The 16,746-nt window shown below is 37.8% G+C and overlaps 2 protein-coding genes across 3 annotated transcripts; both read left to right on the top strand.

Annotated features, from left to right (window-relative positions):
• Positions 1–4,600: 4,600 nt before the first annotated feature.
• Positions 4,601–6,813, top strand: LOC134671821 (hydroxymethylglutaryl-CoA synthase 1). The gene has a single exon (XM_063529648.1). It carries the CDS (start codon positions 4,978–4,980, stop codon positions 6,346–6,348), a length of 1,371 nt encoding a protein of 456 aa, XP_063385718.1. The 5' UTR covers positions 4,601–4,977; the 3' UTR covers positions 6,349–6,813.
• A 5,171-nt stretch (positions 6,814–11,984) lies between these two features.
• On the top strand, positions 11,985–13,318 carry LOC134671823 (calphotin-like). Of its 2 annotated transcripts, XM_063529650.1 has the most exons (3): positions 11,985–11,995; positions 12,629–13,181; positions 13,212–13,318. In XM_063529650.1, exons 2-3 carry the CDS (start codon positions 12,636–12,638, stop codon positions 13,314–13,316), a joined length of 651 nt encoding a protein of 216 aa, XP_063385720.1. In that variant the 5' UTR covers positions 11,985–11,995; positions 12,629–12,635; the 3' UTR covers positions 13,317–13,318. The 2 variants fall into 2 exon arrangements, with proteins under 2 accessions (XP_063385720.1, XP_063385719.1); XM_063529649.1 differs by having other exon boundaries at positions 12,629–13,318.
• The last annotated feature ends 3,428 nt before the right edge of the window (positions 13,319–16,746 follow it).

Consider the following 16,746-nt stretch of genomic DNA (forward strand, 5'->3'; position numbering starts at 1 on the left):
GTGCATAGAAGCACGTGCCTTTGAGATTAGTGCATGGGTAGTTTAAAATAAACTTAATCTGTGCATAGGAGCACTTACGATCAAGGTGATTCGAATCCTCAAGGTTCACAAGGCAGACATAAGGGTGTAAAATAAATCATTCATAAACGCCCCGTTAGGTCAGTTTTGTACATTTTTATTTCCAACATGCTTGTGCAGCACATGACAATTTTCCTATACCATGCCAGTCAGGGATATAATAATTAAATAGGTACCTAACCTTGGTTATGTCGTGTACCTACATAGGTAGGTACTCGTAAAAATGTTAACTGAAAGACTAGTGCTCTCGAGGCAAATATAATTTATATTAATTTCTAGTCTGTCATAGCAGGCATAGACTTCAAAGGTTTTTAGATATTCATAGGGCCGCTAAACGGAACCCTTTGTACACCTTGAGCAGGCTGTTTGTGCTCTTGTAATTTTATTTTCACACCATCAGTGATATTAAACATAGCTTATTTCAGAATTGAACCGTAAGCTATGTTGTGTCGTGAGCTTAAGTGAGCCTGATTTAATTAGAGTCCACAGATTATCTGGACCTTGGAGGATTGACCACACCTTATTCTAAATATCAATATTCTGTCTGGGCTTATGGTCGAATTTAGGTGACTAAATCTCTTAGTATTATCTATGCCACCAACGTTATGAGGCTTAGCGTCTCTAGACCACAATTTTATATTAGGGTGCAAAGATTTTTTTCATCTTTAAAATAAAAATGAGTCGAGATAGGCCTGGAATCTTAGGTTATTTCATATCTATTATATTATAATTTTAGAAATGTTAATTATTCCAATTTTGAGTTTAGCCAATAGGGTGTCCGGGACCCTTAAAATAGATTGGTAAACAAAAATGAAACCTCGAATAACGAAGCCTATTTCGACTGATTTTTACCCAGAACATTATTTTGTTAGAACCCTTTTCACTTGTCCTTTGTCCAAAAGGAGGTATTTACATATTCATCTTTGTTATATTTTTATGATTGTGGCCTACTCGCTCGCCTGTGTTATGACCATATCATTTAATTTCTGACATGCCTTGCGCAGGCTTATATAGGTTGTAATATCATCATCAGTAACTTGACATCAGTTTGTGAATGAATCAAAGATTCTTTGGCACACCTTACGCAGGTGGAAACATGGCAGCCTTGCGCAGGCTTAAATAGGTACACAACACATTGGTATCATCACAAATAACTTGACGTTAGTTTGTGACTGAATAAAAGATTCTCTTAGGCACACCTTACGCAGGTGGAACCATAACAGACATAGCTTAAGAATATCATTCAAATGAAGTTTATGTTTATGGGTAATATTCCCTTAGTTGCGAGTTCTTCGCTCGACAAGGGGAAAGGATTTACTTTAATAGGCACTTTTAGAAAGTGTCATTCACGGTGACGAGATTTGCCATGACTAAACTTTAACTCTACAGTTAGCGAATATAATTTGAAATTATGAAGCAAACCATGCGTCTTCGTCAATGAATCAATCTAAACATTCCCATATTGTTAATGCCCTTTCAAGTCACAGGCTTCCGATTTTATTTAAAACGTTTACAAGTGTAGGTACTATTTATGTAGGTAGGTAGGTAGGTAGGCTTAAAGAACCGTCTTGTATGTACCATAGTTACATATAGAATGAATAATCAAGTTATTCAAATCCAAAATAATACAAGCACATATAGCATAATACAAGCACATATAGCAACTACATGCAAGAGTTCTTTTAAGCTGTTAGTACCTGTTATTTAATTAAAGAGATACCTATCTACCTACATTTTAACCATTTTTTTTTTTTTTTTTTTCAAAATCTAAGATCTAATTGGAGAGATGTAAATTGATAAGGAGTGAAATACTTAAGGATTTCCATGTCATTCTTGCGCAGAGCCATGCTAATATATCTCTTTATCTAGTCAGACTTAAGTTTACGTACTGCCGAAGTACTCACTTTCCACAAAAATAAATGCAATTCTTGCGATGTAGGTTTGTTCGTTACCTTGTGTCCCTCAGAGCGGAAATAGAAGCCCCGCGAAGCGGGGCTTTGTCGACTCCTAAGCGGGTACACGTTATTTATCAGCAAGTTTATTACCAAAAAATTCATTTTGCAATATTATATTTAACCCGGAACGGGATAAACCGACAAGTTGCTGATAGATACTTGGACAGATAAACCCTACACGTCTATAAGCTTCTACCTTAATACGTAGGTTCTACGTAACACGTATTAACTATCCGATCCTTTCGTATTCGAAAACACAAATCACTTGAAAACTGAAGGGTATGCCTCCACACATCACCATTTAAGTGTTATACCTAATTTCAACACTTATTATAGACACACAAAGATTTAAAGTAAGAAGTAATAAGACTCTGAAGAGACTTAATGTAGGTATAATATTAATTAAATTCTAATGGTGACAAGTGCACGCTTTACCAGCTCGATGTGTTTTCTACCATTATGTGTTTTAGTATTTTCATTAGCATAGCCACGGTGCGCGCAGGCAGGCTTTGAAAACTTACACATTACTATTCCGGATCGTTTTTATTTGCTAGATAGTTTAACGGACACTAAATTTTAATTATTTATTTCGAACGGCAAAAGCCGTTAGAAACTGTTTTTCAATATAGTCAGCTAAACTGGGGTACAATTCAAAAACTCACCAGCAGTTTAGCTTCACGACCTTCCAGATGGAAAAACAGCAAGCCAATGAGTTGGAAATTTGTTTTTGCGACAACCGCCAAAAAGCAAACTGCTGTGTGGTGGGAGTGTGGGAGAGAGAGGGACGTATATGCTAGAAAAGGACAATACGACCGACAACAGGGTTGCCATTCTCAATATTATTATTAGGTTCCGAATAGCGGTACAGTTGTTTAATAACTGTGTTTTATTGTTTTTATTATTCGTTGACACCTATAGTTCGTTTTTTTTTAGCATTAGAAATAAGGTAAACAATCTTGATGTGTCTTTTAATTGAAAAACACATTTTAAAAATAAGTTACGGCAAATATGTAACAATTATGAATCTAATACGATCATTTATATTCTTCTGCTTTCATAAGTACTAGTTTTTGATTTTTAAAAAGCGTTTTTCAATTAAAAGACATGTCAAGATCGCTTACCTTCTTGCAAGTTCTTTCTAATGCTAAAAAAACGAACTGTAGGATTAGACCATACATTGTAACCGTTTAATTTAAATTTAATTCACTATGCTAATTGTTATTTACTTCATTACGTACAGTCAGCTACAGAGAAAAGTGACTCCCCTGCTTAGAAGTTTGAATGCAAAGGTGCTAAGCGAATAGTATTGTTGACTGTAGGTACATACAAATAGCGGATTGCATAAGTATTCGCGATCGCAAATACATATCAGAACTCAGAACTCCTTGAGTTTATTAAGTACTTAAAGTAAAAAAATAAAATAGGTCGGTGGTCCGGATGCGGACCGCCGTCCGCCATTTGGTGACTCCTGTATTCCTAAACAAGGGCAGCATTCATTCGGTGAACTCCTTACATTTCATGGAAGTATCGAAAAGACCTTTTTATACGTGTTGGCTTCCAAATGTCCGGAACACATGGATGAGACATGGACATACATACTTCATCAATCATAATATTTAACCAGCAACAAACCAAGGCTTTACAGATTTACGCACATAATGTTCTTTAAATTAACTGTTCATACTAGTGAATCTATTTAATACTAGCACCTCGTAGGTATTGCATAGGTACCTATAAATAGTTTGCAAGGCGCATGTATCACCATCTAAGATGCAAGTTTATCATCAGACGAGCCATACGCTTGTTTCCCACAATAGTATATTGCATAAAAAACAGATCTAATTATGCCACAGATCATTTATTGTAATTATAAATGCCATGTAGGTAGAGTCTTGGTCCGAATCTAGTTCTGTTAATATGGCACTCTATGGTCTGTAAAGTACCTATGTCAATAATACCGTCCTTGCTCTAACGATGTCACCGTTAAGGTTGGTTAAGGTAACGGAGTGAAAGTCGAAGGAATTCATCAATACACATCACATTATTGGCCTAGCCACTGTTCGTTTACTGTCCAGTTAGATGTCCATTTTTATAGCGGTTAAAAGCGGCCGTAGGTTGGTACCAAAACTCCAATAAAATATAAATATATGTAAAGAGATGACCTAATTACGGCAATGAAAAACCTGTTCCTTAGTTATAAGAACCCTAGAAACAACACTATAGGTTTACAGATCGCGATTAATTGATATGTCAATTACTTACTTAATCTTAGTAATTCAGCCCCATTAAAAAATTCTTATGCCTAAAAGGGTCATTGAACTCTTTGACTTCTACAAAATTGAGGTCATTGACCTAATTTTTGAGTTAAGTTGATTGAAATTACCAATTGACGCATAAAACACTTGTGAGTTTACGCACAGTTTTACATCTTACTGCTTGGAGTTACGGTCGTGATTCTCTTGTCACATAAAGAAAAAAGGTATGACACTAAATTAGAGCAAATTGATCCTTCCCTAACCTAAACGTCACTGTCAAATAGAATAAAAGTCAAAAGTTTTTGTACACGTCTCTGATAATGATAAAATTTAGGATCATAACCAAATTATTGTTATTATAATAAGTTGCACATTTTTACATCATTCAATTTATGCAATTCATTCAACGTTACGTTCGCATCGTACACCGGCGTAAATACAGTCATTGTTTATTCGCATAACGTGGAAGAAAGTTAACCGGTTAGTGTCGGCCAGTGTCCCGTCCTCGTAGTAGGTCAATGGCGCGCCCCAGCCGGCACCGGCTCGCGTGAGCTGCTGACGTCGCGCTCCAGCCGCGCTCGCGAGGCGCCCAGTCTCCCTCGCACCACCAACCGTTAACCGCGTCACGCGTCGCTCATTCCAACTCGCAATTCGCTTGACGATACTCGCTTCGAGGAAACACTGCCATAATGGGCGCGAAAGTGGAAAACGTCGGCATACTGGCTATGGAATTATACTTCCCGTCACAATACGTCGATCAAGTGGAATTGGAAAAATTCGACGGCGTGTCCACCGGCAAATACACGATCGGGCTCGGACAGAGCAAAATGGGCTTCTGCTCCGACCGAGAAGACATACAGTCCTTGTGCATCACAGCTGTCCACCGGCTCATAGAACGGAACAATTTGAACCTTCATGACATTGGACGCCTGGAGGTGGGTACGGAGACCATTATAGACAAAAGCAAAAGTGTGAAAACATTCCTCATGACATTATTTGCCAAAGCAGGAGCCACAGATATAGAAGGAATTGATACAACAAATGCATGTTACGGTGGTACTGCAGCTCTCTTCAATGCAATTAACTGGGTGGAATCCTCGTCATGGGACAGCAGAAAGGCCATAGTTGTGGCCGGTGACATTGCAGTGTATGGCAAAGGACCTGCGAGACCTACCGGTGGTGCTGGAGCAGTGGCCATGCTTGTGGGCCCAAATGCACCTTTAGTGTTTGACCGTGGTATAAGAGCTTCATATATGACTCACACATATGACTTTTACAAGCCAGACCTTGCCTCAGAGTTCCCTTTTGTTGATGGCAAGCTTTCTGTCAAATGCTACCTCAGTGCTTTAGATAATTGCTATAATTTATTCTGTAAAAAGATGAGGAGGACTGACCCCGATTTTAAAGGATTGCTAAGTTTAGACGGCATGCTGTTCCATTCACCATACTGTAAGTTAGTGCAGAAATCCTTAGCTAGGGTCTGTTTTAATGACTTTTTAAATACCCCTGAAGAAGACAGGGATAAGCAGTTTCCGGGGTTATCAGAGTTCAGTAGCAGAAAATTGGAAGATACTTATTTTGACCGTGATGTTGAAAAGGCTTTCATGACGTACAGCCAGCAGCTGTTTGATGAGAAAACGAAGCCATCTCTTTACATCGCTCGCAATGTTGGCAACATGTACACTCCGTCGTTGTATGGAGGCCTGGTATCCTACCTCATTAGTAAATCACCTGAAGAGTTAATTGGGAAGAAATTTGCCTTATTCTCTTATGGTTCTGGTCTAGCGTCTACAATGTTTTCTATTAACATCTGTAATGATATGAGTGCAGGTTCCAAGTTGGAGAAGCTTATAACTTCCCTACATGACACAGTTTCCTACTTAGATAAGAGAGTTAGTGTGGAGCCTAGCAAGTTTTCAGAGCTGATGGAAGTCAGAACAAAGAATTACCACACAGCTCCGTATGAACCGAGTGGGCCCATAGATGTACTGTTCCCTGGTACGTACTACCTAGTTAACATTGATGATCAGAGAAGACGCACATATGAGAGGAAGGCTTAGTGTATTAATTATAGTGTTTTCTTGTGTTTGGTGAGGGATTAGGTGATGTGGGATTTTTACACATTAGGTATTTAATTACCACTTATTGAAATTTGTCATTTTGCTAATGTAACTGCATGTAATAAACTATGGTGCTCTGCAAAGCTGCAAAATGGATATTTTTTTGAGTCAACAACTTGGGTATGCTAATTTTCCTGTTGAAAGTCCGTTTGAGTTAGTACAGTGAATATCACATCCTTTATTTGTATGCAAATTATAAAAAATCAATATGAAGTATCTTATAAGTGTTAGTATGCTGATGTTTTATGAATTTTAAATTATAGTATGTATGTTAAACAATACTTGTTGTTGAAATCAGTGTGCAGGTTTTTTTTAGGTGCAGTCAAACTGTGCTTAGTCTCCATTTGATTAGAATATTTATGTTTGTTAATTTATTTATTACTGAAATAGACATTTGAAACTTGAGTGTGTTTATTTTTAGTTGCTGAGGTGACGTATATGGAAACTCCATTCGTATTGTTTGAGGGGTTAGAGTACCAAAGGTGCTGAGTGGTTTTTACAAGTCATTGCTAAAAGATCAATATGGTATCAATTATGAAGTTTACATTGTAACTTAGGATTTTCCGTTAGTTTTTTCTTTGTATGTACTTGACAATAGTACAAGGACAATAGTATACGGTGACAATAGTATAGTATATATATGGTCTTTTAGTACTTAATATACTTAAGTACATTCAAACATCAAACATCATCAAACATCAACATTTATTCAGCAAATAGGCCACAAGGGCACTTTTACACGTCAACATTGAATTTACATAAAAGCAAAAATAATAACATCAACAATTTTATAAAATAAAACTAACAATTCAATCTAACGTATTACAATTACTAAGAGATGTATATGGTCTCTTAATGTCGAATTACATACAAAATACAGATAAAAAAACACACACAAAAAAAATCTATAATATTTAGAGGTGTAAATGTCTCTAGGTGTCAGAACTATAAGATTATATAGTTTATCAAGTTATCCTTAGAGATGTATAAGGTCTCCAAGAGTCAATATCCTGTATAATTAATACATTCATTAAAAGAAAAGAAACATGCGAGAACAGAATGAGGCGTCTCACTGTAATTAATTAATAAAAGTTACTAAGTATAGTATATATAGCTAATAGCTCGTGTTAGCTTAACAGACCAGTCTCCACAAACAGCACCCGTTCACGAGTATGACGCTTTAGATTAGGTTCTCTATGGGCCTTAGCGTTTTACATATTGATTGTCACTGGTACGAGTACACTAGTACAGGGGGCCGATTTTTGAATTTCGATCGCTCGATTTCGTCACTCGAAAATCGGTGTAAAACTGCGAAATGCTAATTTTTGAAATACGAGCGATCGAAGCTTGGAATCTAGTGGTACTGACCACTCGATTGCAATTCTATTAGTAGAATTTAAACGCCTAGTAGGGGAAATACACGAATACGAGTGCACGGATTTCAAAAATTGGCCCTGTCACAAAGTGCGAAATGGTACCCTAAATTTTTTTTTATTGTATTTTCGCCCACACTGTTAAGTGTTAACTGTACATCGGTGGACCTTATGTCTTTTGTAAAAAGGTCCACCGATGTACAGTTAGGAGTGTTACTGTTTGTGCCTATAAGTCTGAGAGGCTACCGCGAAAACCGAAATTCGCAAATTGCGGGGATCATTCTCTCCCACTCCAATGAGGCTGCAATTAGAGTGACAGAGAAAAATGCCCGCAATTTGCGAACTTCGATTTTCGCGGTTATAGCCCTGGTTCGTAGGGTAAACGTAAGATAAAGTTACTTGTTAATATTTTTAACGTTATTTTAATAAGTATAAAAACTAAAGGTAAAGTTAAAGTAGGTTTACTGGATTTTATGGTCTCTTCTAATACATAAGAAACTTACTTACCTATGGCACTTAAGAGCTGTTTCCCACTGACGTTCAGTTTTTTGCGGGTACGGTTTTTTGCAGGATCCAATTTTCTCATGCATGCAGGATCCCGCAAACAGGATCCTCGTGTAAAAGTTACTATATTACCATCTATACTACTAAAACGGGATCCTGCAAAAAACCGTACCCGCAAAAAAAACTGGACGTCAATGGGAAACAGCTCTAAGTGGATATATCGATACGAGAGCAATTAGACTTCGCACTTGAATCTGATATCATACCAATCCACTTGGCAGATTGCAATGATATCTACTCGTAGGTACCTACTGTTCATGTTGCTTATGTAAATTAGCTAGATATTCTTGTTAATTTCAAGCAAATACAAATATGACGCAATATACCTACTTATATTACTTATAGTAACATCAGTGCTATTTACCAGACCTAGCTTCCAGACATCTTACGTCAATGCTTGTACGAGACAATAGAAGTACCTATTGATCTACGATTAAGATGTAGTTGTCATAAGTCTCACATGATGCGCTGATGGTGGCCTATGGCTATAGGGCACCAAACGAAGGAATGACAGGGGAAATAATTCGTGTATTAATGGTGTATTAAACACCATTAATTTAATATACTTATATGTATTGTGTTTTTAATAGTGTATTAAACAAGATACTTAAAGTACCTGGGGGTAGGGGTGAAGATAACGGGTAAGGGGGGGTTTCACCCCCACCCCCCGGTACTTTAAGTATCTTGTTTAATACACCATTCCTTACAACTTCTTACAACCATGCCAAAATTGGCTTATACGCGAATTATTTCCCCCGATTGGCAATGTTTGGTGTACTACTAGCGGTATCTCGTACAAGCGATAAAACACATGTAGGGAGGCAAACAGTCTCTTTAGAGGTTCAATATCGCCATCACCGGTGTAATTAGGTAATACTATTATTACCTCCTATAAGTATTACTAGAGTTAGACCAAGAAAAGTCTGCAGCGCTTTTGATAGCCCACACAGTGCAAGTGTTATTTATTTGACGTTTAAAATAACATTTGCACTGCGTGGGATATCAAAAGCGCTGCAGGCTTTTCTTGGTCTAACTTTAGATCACTATATATAAGTAATACATATTAAAAACTACATTTCCATATAATATTTATATGGTAATTACAGAGTAATTACTCATTATTATTTTATACCAGACTTTTGTATTTGCTTTCACTTGACCTCTAAAGTCATTCAAGTCATCGAAGATACCAATTGGAATACAGCGTAGGATGCTTACCGAGGCATAGTCAAAGGCGAACCACGATCACCAGTATAAGCTGATCTCCGACTGCGCTTAGTTGATGTGGATCTAGGGATAACAATTATAGCGACTGATTTAACTAATGTGGGCTGTGCGATTTGTTTGCGAGACTCGCAAAAGTGATAAGTTTACGCGGTTATCACATGCGGTTCCGCACGTTGATACGGTGTGTGACTGGGACAAGATGCTAATCGTTCACGCTCCGTAGCCTAGCGTAGATATCTCTCTATCACTCTTCAATTTTAGTGAGACAGACAGCCAAAAACCTCACCAAATACATATCACCAAGTGGGAGGGGGCTCAAAAAGTAGCCGAGAACATCTCGCGTGATTTGTGCACAACCCCTATGAGTGGTGTACTTACCTACACGTGCCTACAGTTATCTCGTGTGTGGTTCAGTGAGTAATTCAGTAAGGCAATCCCGCTCTGAGGCACTACCGAGAAAAATGAAAATTGGCTTTATTCGTCTCTCTATTGACCGATTACGCAATAGGGACAGAGAAGCAAATAACGCGATAGAATATCATGCGTGTGTGTGGTGTTGATATTGTATATACCTACCGTGAAATTTGAGCCTCATTGACTTTATTTCATTAACTATTCGTGTAATTAAGGGGTACTTGTACTAGTATTTAGCAGTCATTAATTTAATCACAGGTAATAGGTACACGCGTGACACGCACTGAAAAATATTCATGTCAGTTGTCAGTAATTTGGAGGAACTGAAATCTGAAATCTGAATAAGGTAAACGCTGCTTAGGTCTTATCTCTAGGAAAACGCGCATTTTTGAGTTTTTATATGTTTTCCGAGCTAAGCTCGGTCTTCCAGATATTATTAAGTACTTACCTAATTTAGGCTGATTTATGTAGACTATGTACGATTGTACACTCGAACATGATGACTGATGATGAGCAACTGATGGGTGTGGATGAGTATCTACCTAGTTTACCTACCTACCCAGCTCAGATAAAAGTGTGTATTTACGACATTTCGTGTTTAAGGCGATATAATTGACATGTATCGCAAGTCATAAAGATGCCTTATCAAATCAATTTATTGCCGAATTACGGATTTAGATTAACAAAGTGTCAATAAAATTTTGTCTACATAATACGTCACTGAAAACTAAATTAGGTACGGTACGAAGTTCCTGGTAGAAAAACTAACAAAAGACTTTTTCACCACACCAGCTCGGAAAGGCTTACTTTGCACTTCAAAAACTGATAGCAAAGTTGCATTTTATTCATATGTGAGGCAAAGTAATCAAATTCAAATTTTGAGTTGTTTTCTTATTTTTGCTGGTGCAATTGACTTTTGGATGATAAATATTTAATAACATTCATTCGGATTTGATTTTGTTTGATATTTTACATTTAATATTTGCTTCGGGTTGGTGTGGTGAAAAATTTTGTGTTTCACTCGGGGGCAAATTTTGTTTAACCCTCGTGCTTTGAAACCTTCGCAACGCTCTAGATTCCATTTTCGAACCACTCGCTACGCTCGTGGTTCAATTTTGGAATCTTTCGCTTGCTTGGGTATCAATATTAGCACGAGCGGTTAAACAACAACTTTGCCCCCTTGTAAAACAAATAACTATTATAAGTGAGTAAACGAGGTATTTTGATGAATTGTTGGTACTCGTATTGGTTGGGTGTAGGTATACCGCCATGTTTGGGCCCAAGCTAAGCTCACTTGAAGTACTTAAAAGTCGGTACCTATCTGCTGTAAGTAGGTATAACGGACGCGGCTCTTGACGTCATTCCTATTAACTACAATTACTACTATTTCAACTAAAATATTCAAAATAAAGGACGCTGGACTTCGAAGCAGTAGCTGAGGACGCAGCCGTAATGAACTCTAAAATGAGAAAGATGCATTTAGACTTAACTAGGTGGCGGTAGGTACTTAAACTTTTTTCAAAACATGAAGTTGGACAAAGGATTTAAGGGAGCGTATCTTAAATTCTATTGTTTTGAACGGGAGAATGCCATGTCTTTGTCTTGAGGAATCGTACTGGATAAACGATCAGGTTTAACTCAGAATATCAGATATTTATTATTGATATAAAAGAGGTATTTTTAAATAATATTATGTAGCCTAGCCTCGTATTTCTCTGGGAATTTTTGTCTTTTTGAATTTGGAACCTTCATTTTATTTCATAAAAGTCCAAAACTCGAATTTAGTTTGTACTTGTTAAAGTATGTATTTGGGCTTCTGATATGAGGCTAGGTATTCATAAAACTGCCTACCTATTTATGCTACATCTGCAATAAAAGTTAAATTTTAGTTAATAAAAATAGTAATAAATACATTTTATATCAGTTGCGATTGTAAACTAATTTAGCAAGAAACATATAAATTGTGACAGACGGCGAAAAAACCGGCATCAGTTGATCAAAATTGAGCTGTAAGTATCTCTTGACTGCAATTAATTGTTTTTTTTAAGGCAAACCGTTAATGAAAATCAGACCTTGCTCTATTTTTTTCCAGAACCAGTAAAATTACATGATAATTTTTTTGACATCTCGTCTTTCTTTCGTCTCGGGAAGCCCTTAAGTACCTATGTAATTGTAATTGGGAACCCATGTCTTATTCATTCCAAAGCTAAGCATTTACGAGAACCTACATTCAAGATACGCTTCGTAATTCCCAAAAATACTCCTAGTGTTTGCTGGACGCAACTGAGTTCTTTTAAAAAAACGCCCACTTATGCACTAGGATGACTTCCTAGTCAATAGACCTGGACTCAAACTTTAAGCCCACAGCTGTTAATTCACGATACAATGGGCATGTTCTTAAAATAAGTGCAGTGCTGATGACGATGAGTAAGATATTGAAGATGTGTCCGTTTGAATTTTTTTTTGTCGAATGTTGGTAATCTCTTGCGTTCATAATTACGTATAAAAGTGCCTAGTTAATAGTTCTTATAGTATCGAAAAATACTGTTTTTTTTTGTTACAGTGTTCCTTTCTTACTTACTCCTTGTTTTTAGTGACCGGTTTAATTTAAAGTAAAATATTACAAAATGATTTATTTCCAGAACCAAGATGAAATTCGCCATCGTATTCGCTGCCGTCGTGGCCGTAGCCTGCGCTGGGCACCAAAAGTCCTTGGCCTCCAACATGCCCGAGCTGGAAGCCATCGTGGCCGCAATTCAGAGCCCCAGCACCGACCCCGCCACCGCCGCGCTGCTCGAAGAGCAGCTGGCTGATCTGCTGGCCGAATTATTCCCCCAACCTGAGCCTATCCTCGTTGAAGAGCCGTCTCCGGTCCATGTCGGGCTCCCTATCCTCGACTTCCCTCTTCCTGATGGCGGCGCCGTGACTGCCGTGCAGCCAGAGTCCCCCGCTCTCGTGCCCGCTCCTATCGTCAACCCCATTCCAGCTGCTCTCGCTGATGCGGCGGCTCCCTTAGTTCAAATCATCCTGAACATCAACCAGGCCAGCTCTGGCGCCGCGCCCGTGGCCCCCGCTCCCGTCGAGACCCCCGTCATCGACATCCAGCCCGTGCAGGTCGTCGAGGAGGCAGTGAACGAGGAGACCATCGTGCCCACCCCCGTGGTGGTGGTGGACTCCGCCCCAGAACCCGTGCAGGTGGTGGACGTGGTCCCAGAACCCGTGCAGGTGGTGGACGTGGTCCCCGAGCCCGAGCCCGAGGCAGTGCCCATCGAGATCGCCGTCCCCATCGTCCCCATTCCCGTCGTCAACATCCCCATCGACCTCAACTAAATGATGTAACTGAACAATACTGGATTTGAAGAGGATTTAGGTTGGACGCACAACTTCGAATTAGCTTAATTAAAATCAGTGACAGTAGAAATATATTATTTCTATATTTAATGATTCTTTTGTTATTTCCTACGAACTATACCTATATCTACGATATAACGATGAATATAAACTGCGTCAAGCAAATCTTGTCAGTAGCAAACGGCGGCAAATTTGAAAAATCGCGGGTTAGCAACACTGTGTTCGAATAATACGAAAATCGCGTGTCATCTGTGTTTTATCTGTGGAATGTGGATCGCGAATGACAGCCATCATCTTTGTTTACATTCGGAATCGATTCTATTTCCAGAGATATTTCTGCTGTGTCGCCATTAAATACCAATATATTAAATAAAATTGAGCTTAATCAAAGATAAGGTGCCTACAATCCCTACAGTTCCAAGATATAAATCTAATAAAATATTAAAATCCAATAGGACATCTACCTGCTGAAGCAATGATTTTATTCATTACATTCTTGTTTAACGGCATATTCCACTTCTAATTTTATTTTGAGATCTTCAAATTCACCACACACCGCATTTAAATTGTCCGTCCATACCATTTAAATGCCATTTAATAACAATTTCAAACATTTTCAATAGAGAATCCACGAGTGACAATTTGAATTGACGTACGTAACAGGGCGCGCTCAGCGGAAAAAAAAGTTTTGGTTCGATGTACATTGTACATTGCTGCTTTTCTTAGCGCAATACTACTCTTTGAGTGTTGCCCTACTTTAGTTTGCTTTACATTGCTACTGACAAGATTTGCTTGACGCACATAGGTTCCTATTTTGAAAATTATGATACCTATCATTTAAAGATCGTTTTACGAAAGTTGATGGTGCGGTTTTCTATGAAAATGCTGACATTTTAGTACAAATCTAGCGTCAGCTCTTATGAATTTACCTATATTTAAGAGAGACGTAGACTCAGTCGAGAAATTGACAGATGGTGGGTAAGTTGAATTGGTCCCAGGTCACGTACCTAATTTGTACCTACTTAGCTTACTTTGCAATGACAAAAGTGCAAGTGCAAGTGCGGAATTACCTTAAACGTAAAATTTCTATGAAAATAAGACGTTTAATGTGGAACTTCCACACTCTGTACTCTGTCACGTCAAAGTACGGTTGTACGGTATCTAACTACGAGATAGAGATATACCTACCTACTATATACATACTACGATACCTACTATATTAATAATTTCGTCTTCGACTAAATTACGTTGATACTTTAGGTACCTACACATAAAACAGTACCTATCGTCTGGAAATATATTAATTGCAGTTACGAATTGATAACACATAACCGAGCATCAGTCACTCAGATCAGTTGCAGCGATAACCTCCGCCCTCCGAGACTATTCCTAGCTAGTAAAGTGACTCGGGTCTTGCTTACGTCAGCACCTATTGATCATCTATGGAAATGAATATGAATTACAGGATGTGAACTGCCGGGTCGAAGGGAAGAGTTAGCATCATATTATAATAAAACTTACGATCCGCCCTGGCTTTTTCACGGGTTACACATAACCTTCTGTTGGTTACGTACGTATATATGTACTTAAAAAAAAATCTCAAATTGGACGACGGGGCTCGATTTTTGGTAAGAGAAGATCTTCATGCCATCTCTGATCTTCATCAAATTGGTGATTAGATATTGATAGAAAAAACTTGAGAGAGAGTTAAGAAATCACACAAATTACCATGCTTGTTCCTTTAAACCTTGAAGAGTTCCCTCAATTCCTCATGGATCTAACCAAACTTATCAGAAACCAAATCCCTATGGAACCACATTGGGGGTATAGCTCCTGTCAATAAGTTAGCTGATGATGAGACACGGAGAAACGTATGATAAACTTTTATTTACGATAACACATTAATATTTACGGAATTAAATATGTAAACTATAAAACTTAAAACCTAAAAATTTGTAAGTGATAAAACTTATCTTAAATTAATTAATTAATACAGTACCTACCGTAGATGCTGGCAGCATTTCTCCGCTTTATCATATTGCTTATCAGTTGAAGCGAGGAAGCTGCCAGCTCTACGGTTTTTTTAGCTGCCCAAACTGAACCTGTTAGGAGAAAATGGCCTTCAAAGTACTGAAAATTGACCAAACCTTCTAATTTCTGAGAAGAGATTTTTTCAAAAAATTGATAATTAATTACTGGGTTCTTTATATGTTGGAGAACATGAATAAATAACGAACATATAACGAAACCAGTAATTAATTATCAATTTTTTTGAAAAAGTCTGTTCTAAGAAATTAGAAGGTTTGGTCAATTTTCAGTGCTTTGAAGGCCATTTTCTCCTAACAGGTTGAGTTTGGGCAGCTAAAAAAATTCCTTGCCCGTTATTTTAGACTACTCTATAACATATATCAAAATAAATCAAATCGGAGTCGGACAGTTGGGTACCCTTCCTTGTCAGACACATATCACTCTATCAGCTATTAGCCTAGGGACGTCTGACAAAAGCTTACGTTATCTATGCCTTAATTAGCATCTCGCGCTTAGAATGTTCACCGCCGCACAGGAAATATGTAGCAAATATGATAGGAAATGATGTACATAAGTTACACGACTTAAAAATATTTATGGCTGAAGATAATTCATATTAGGTATATTTAATTTATGGTAACGTGATAAAAATAATGTGTTAATTAATAATGTATATTTGACTGTTTGTACACAATTTTTAGAAGGTGCAGTGAAGTGTAGTGTGAAGGGAGGTACTAGGAGGGTTTCACCATAGTCATCAATCATACAGGTAGCGTAGGGATACCACAACTCTATAACCTACCCAACTAGGCATCCACTATTAACCCTTTAACCGCCAGAGTCTTATATATAAGACATTACATATCCAGCTCATTTCGCCACAGTCTGATAAATAAGACAAAGATCTGATTTGGTTTTTAAGGCACATTTATAACTCCCGTAACTATGCCAACCTTACTCTGCGTGGTACAATTACTGTCGGTGGCGACACGAGCACGCTCGATCAAAAATTGCTGGCGCTTAAAAGGTTAGGTCTACCGTTCAACTGAGGCGATTCGTAAGAAATAAATAAAATTGGTAAATTATCTTCTGTCACTTTCTTGATTCGAATTGGGCCCCTTTTATTTCATCAAAAAAAACATTTCACTGAGAATGATTAATTTTATTGCAGCTTTAACAGTTTTCTGTTTCTTAAGCTTGTAGGACAATTTTCTTTAGGGACTCATGCAAAACCGCAGGCAAAGTACTGTCGCATAAACTTATATAGACATCTACTACGCGATATTAGTTTCAATAGAAATACATATCAAATAAACAAGATTATTGAGAAGCTGATTAATTAATCCAGAACTAAACTCTGAGATTATGTATATTCATGAAA

Source organism: Cydia fagiglandana, chromosome 16 (assembly GCF_963556715.1).
Source record: "Cydia fagiglandana chromosome 16, ilCydFagi1.1, whole genome shotgun sequence".
Classification (NCBI taxonomy): Eukaryota; Metazoa; Arthropoda; class Insecta; order Lepidoptera; family Tortricidae; genus Cydia; species Cydia fagiglandana.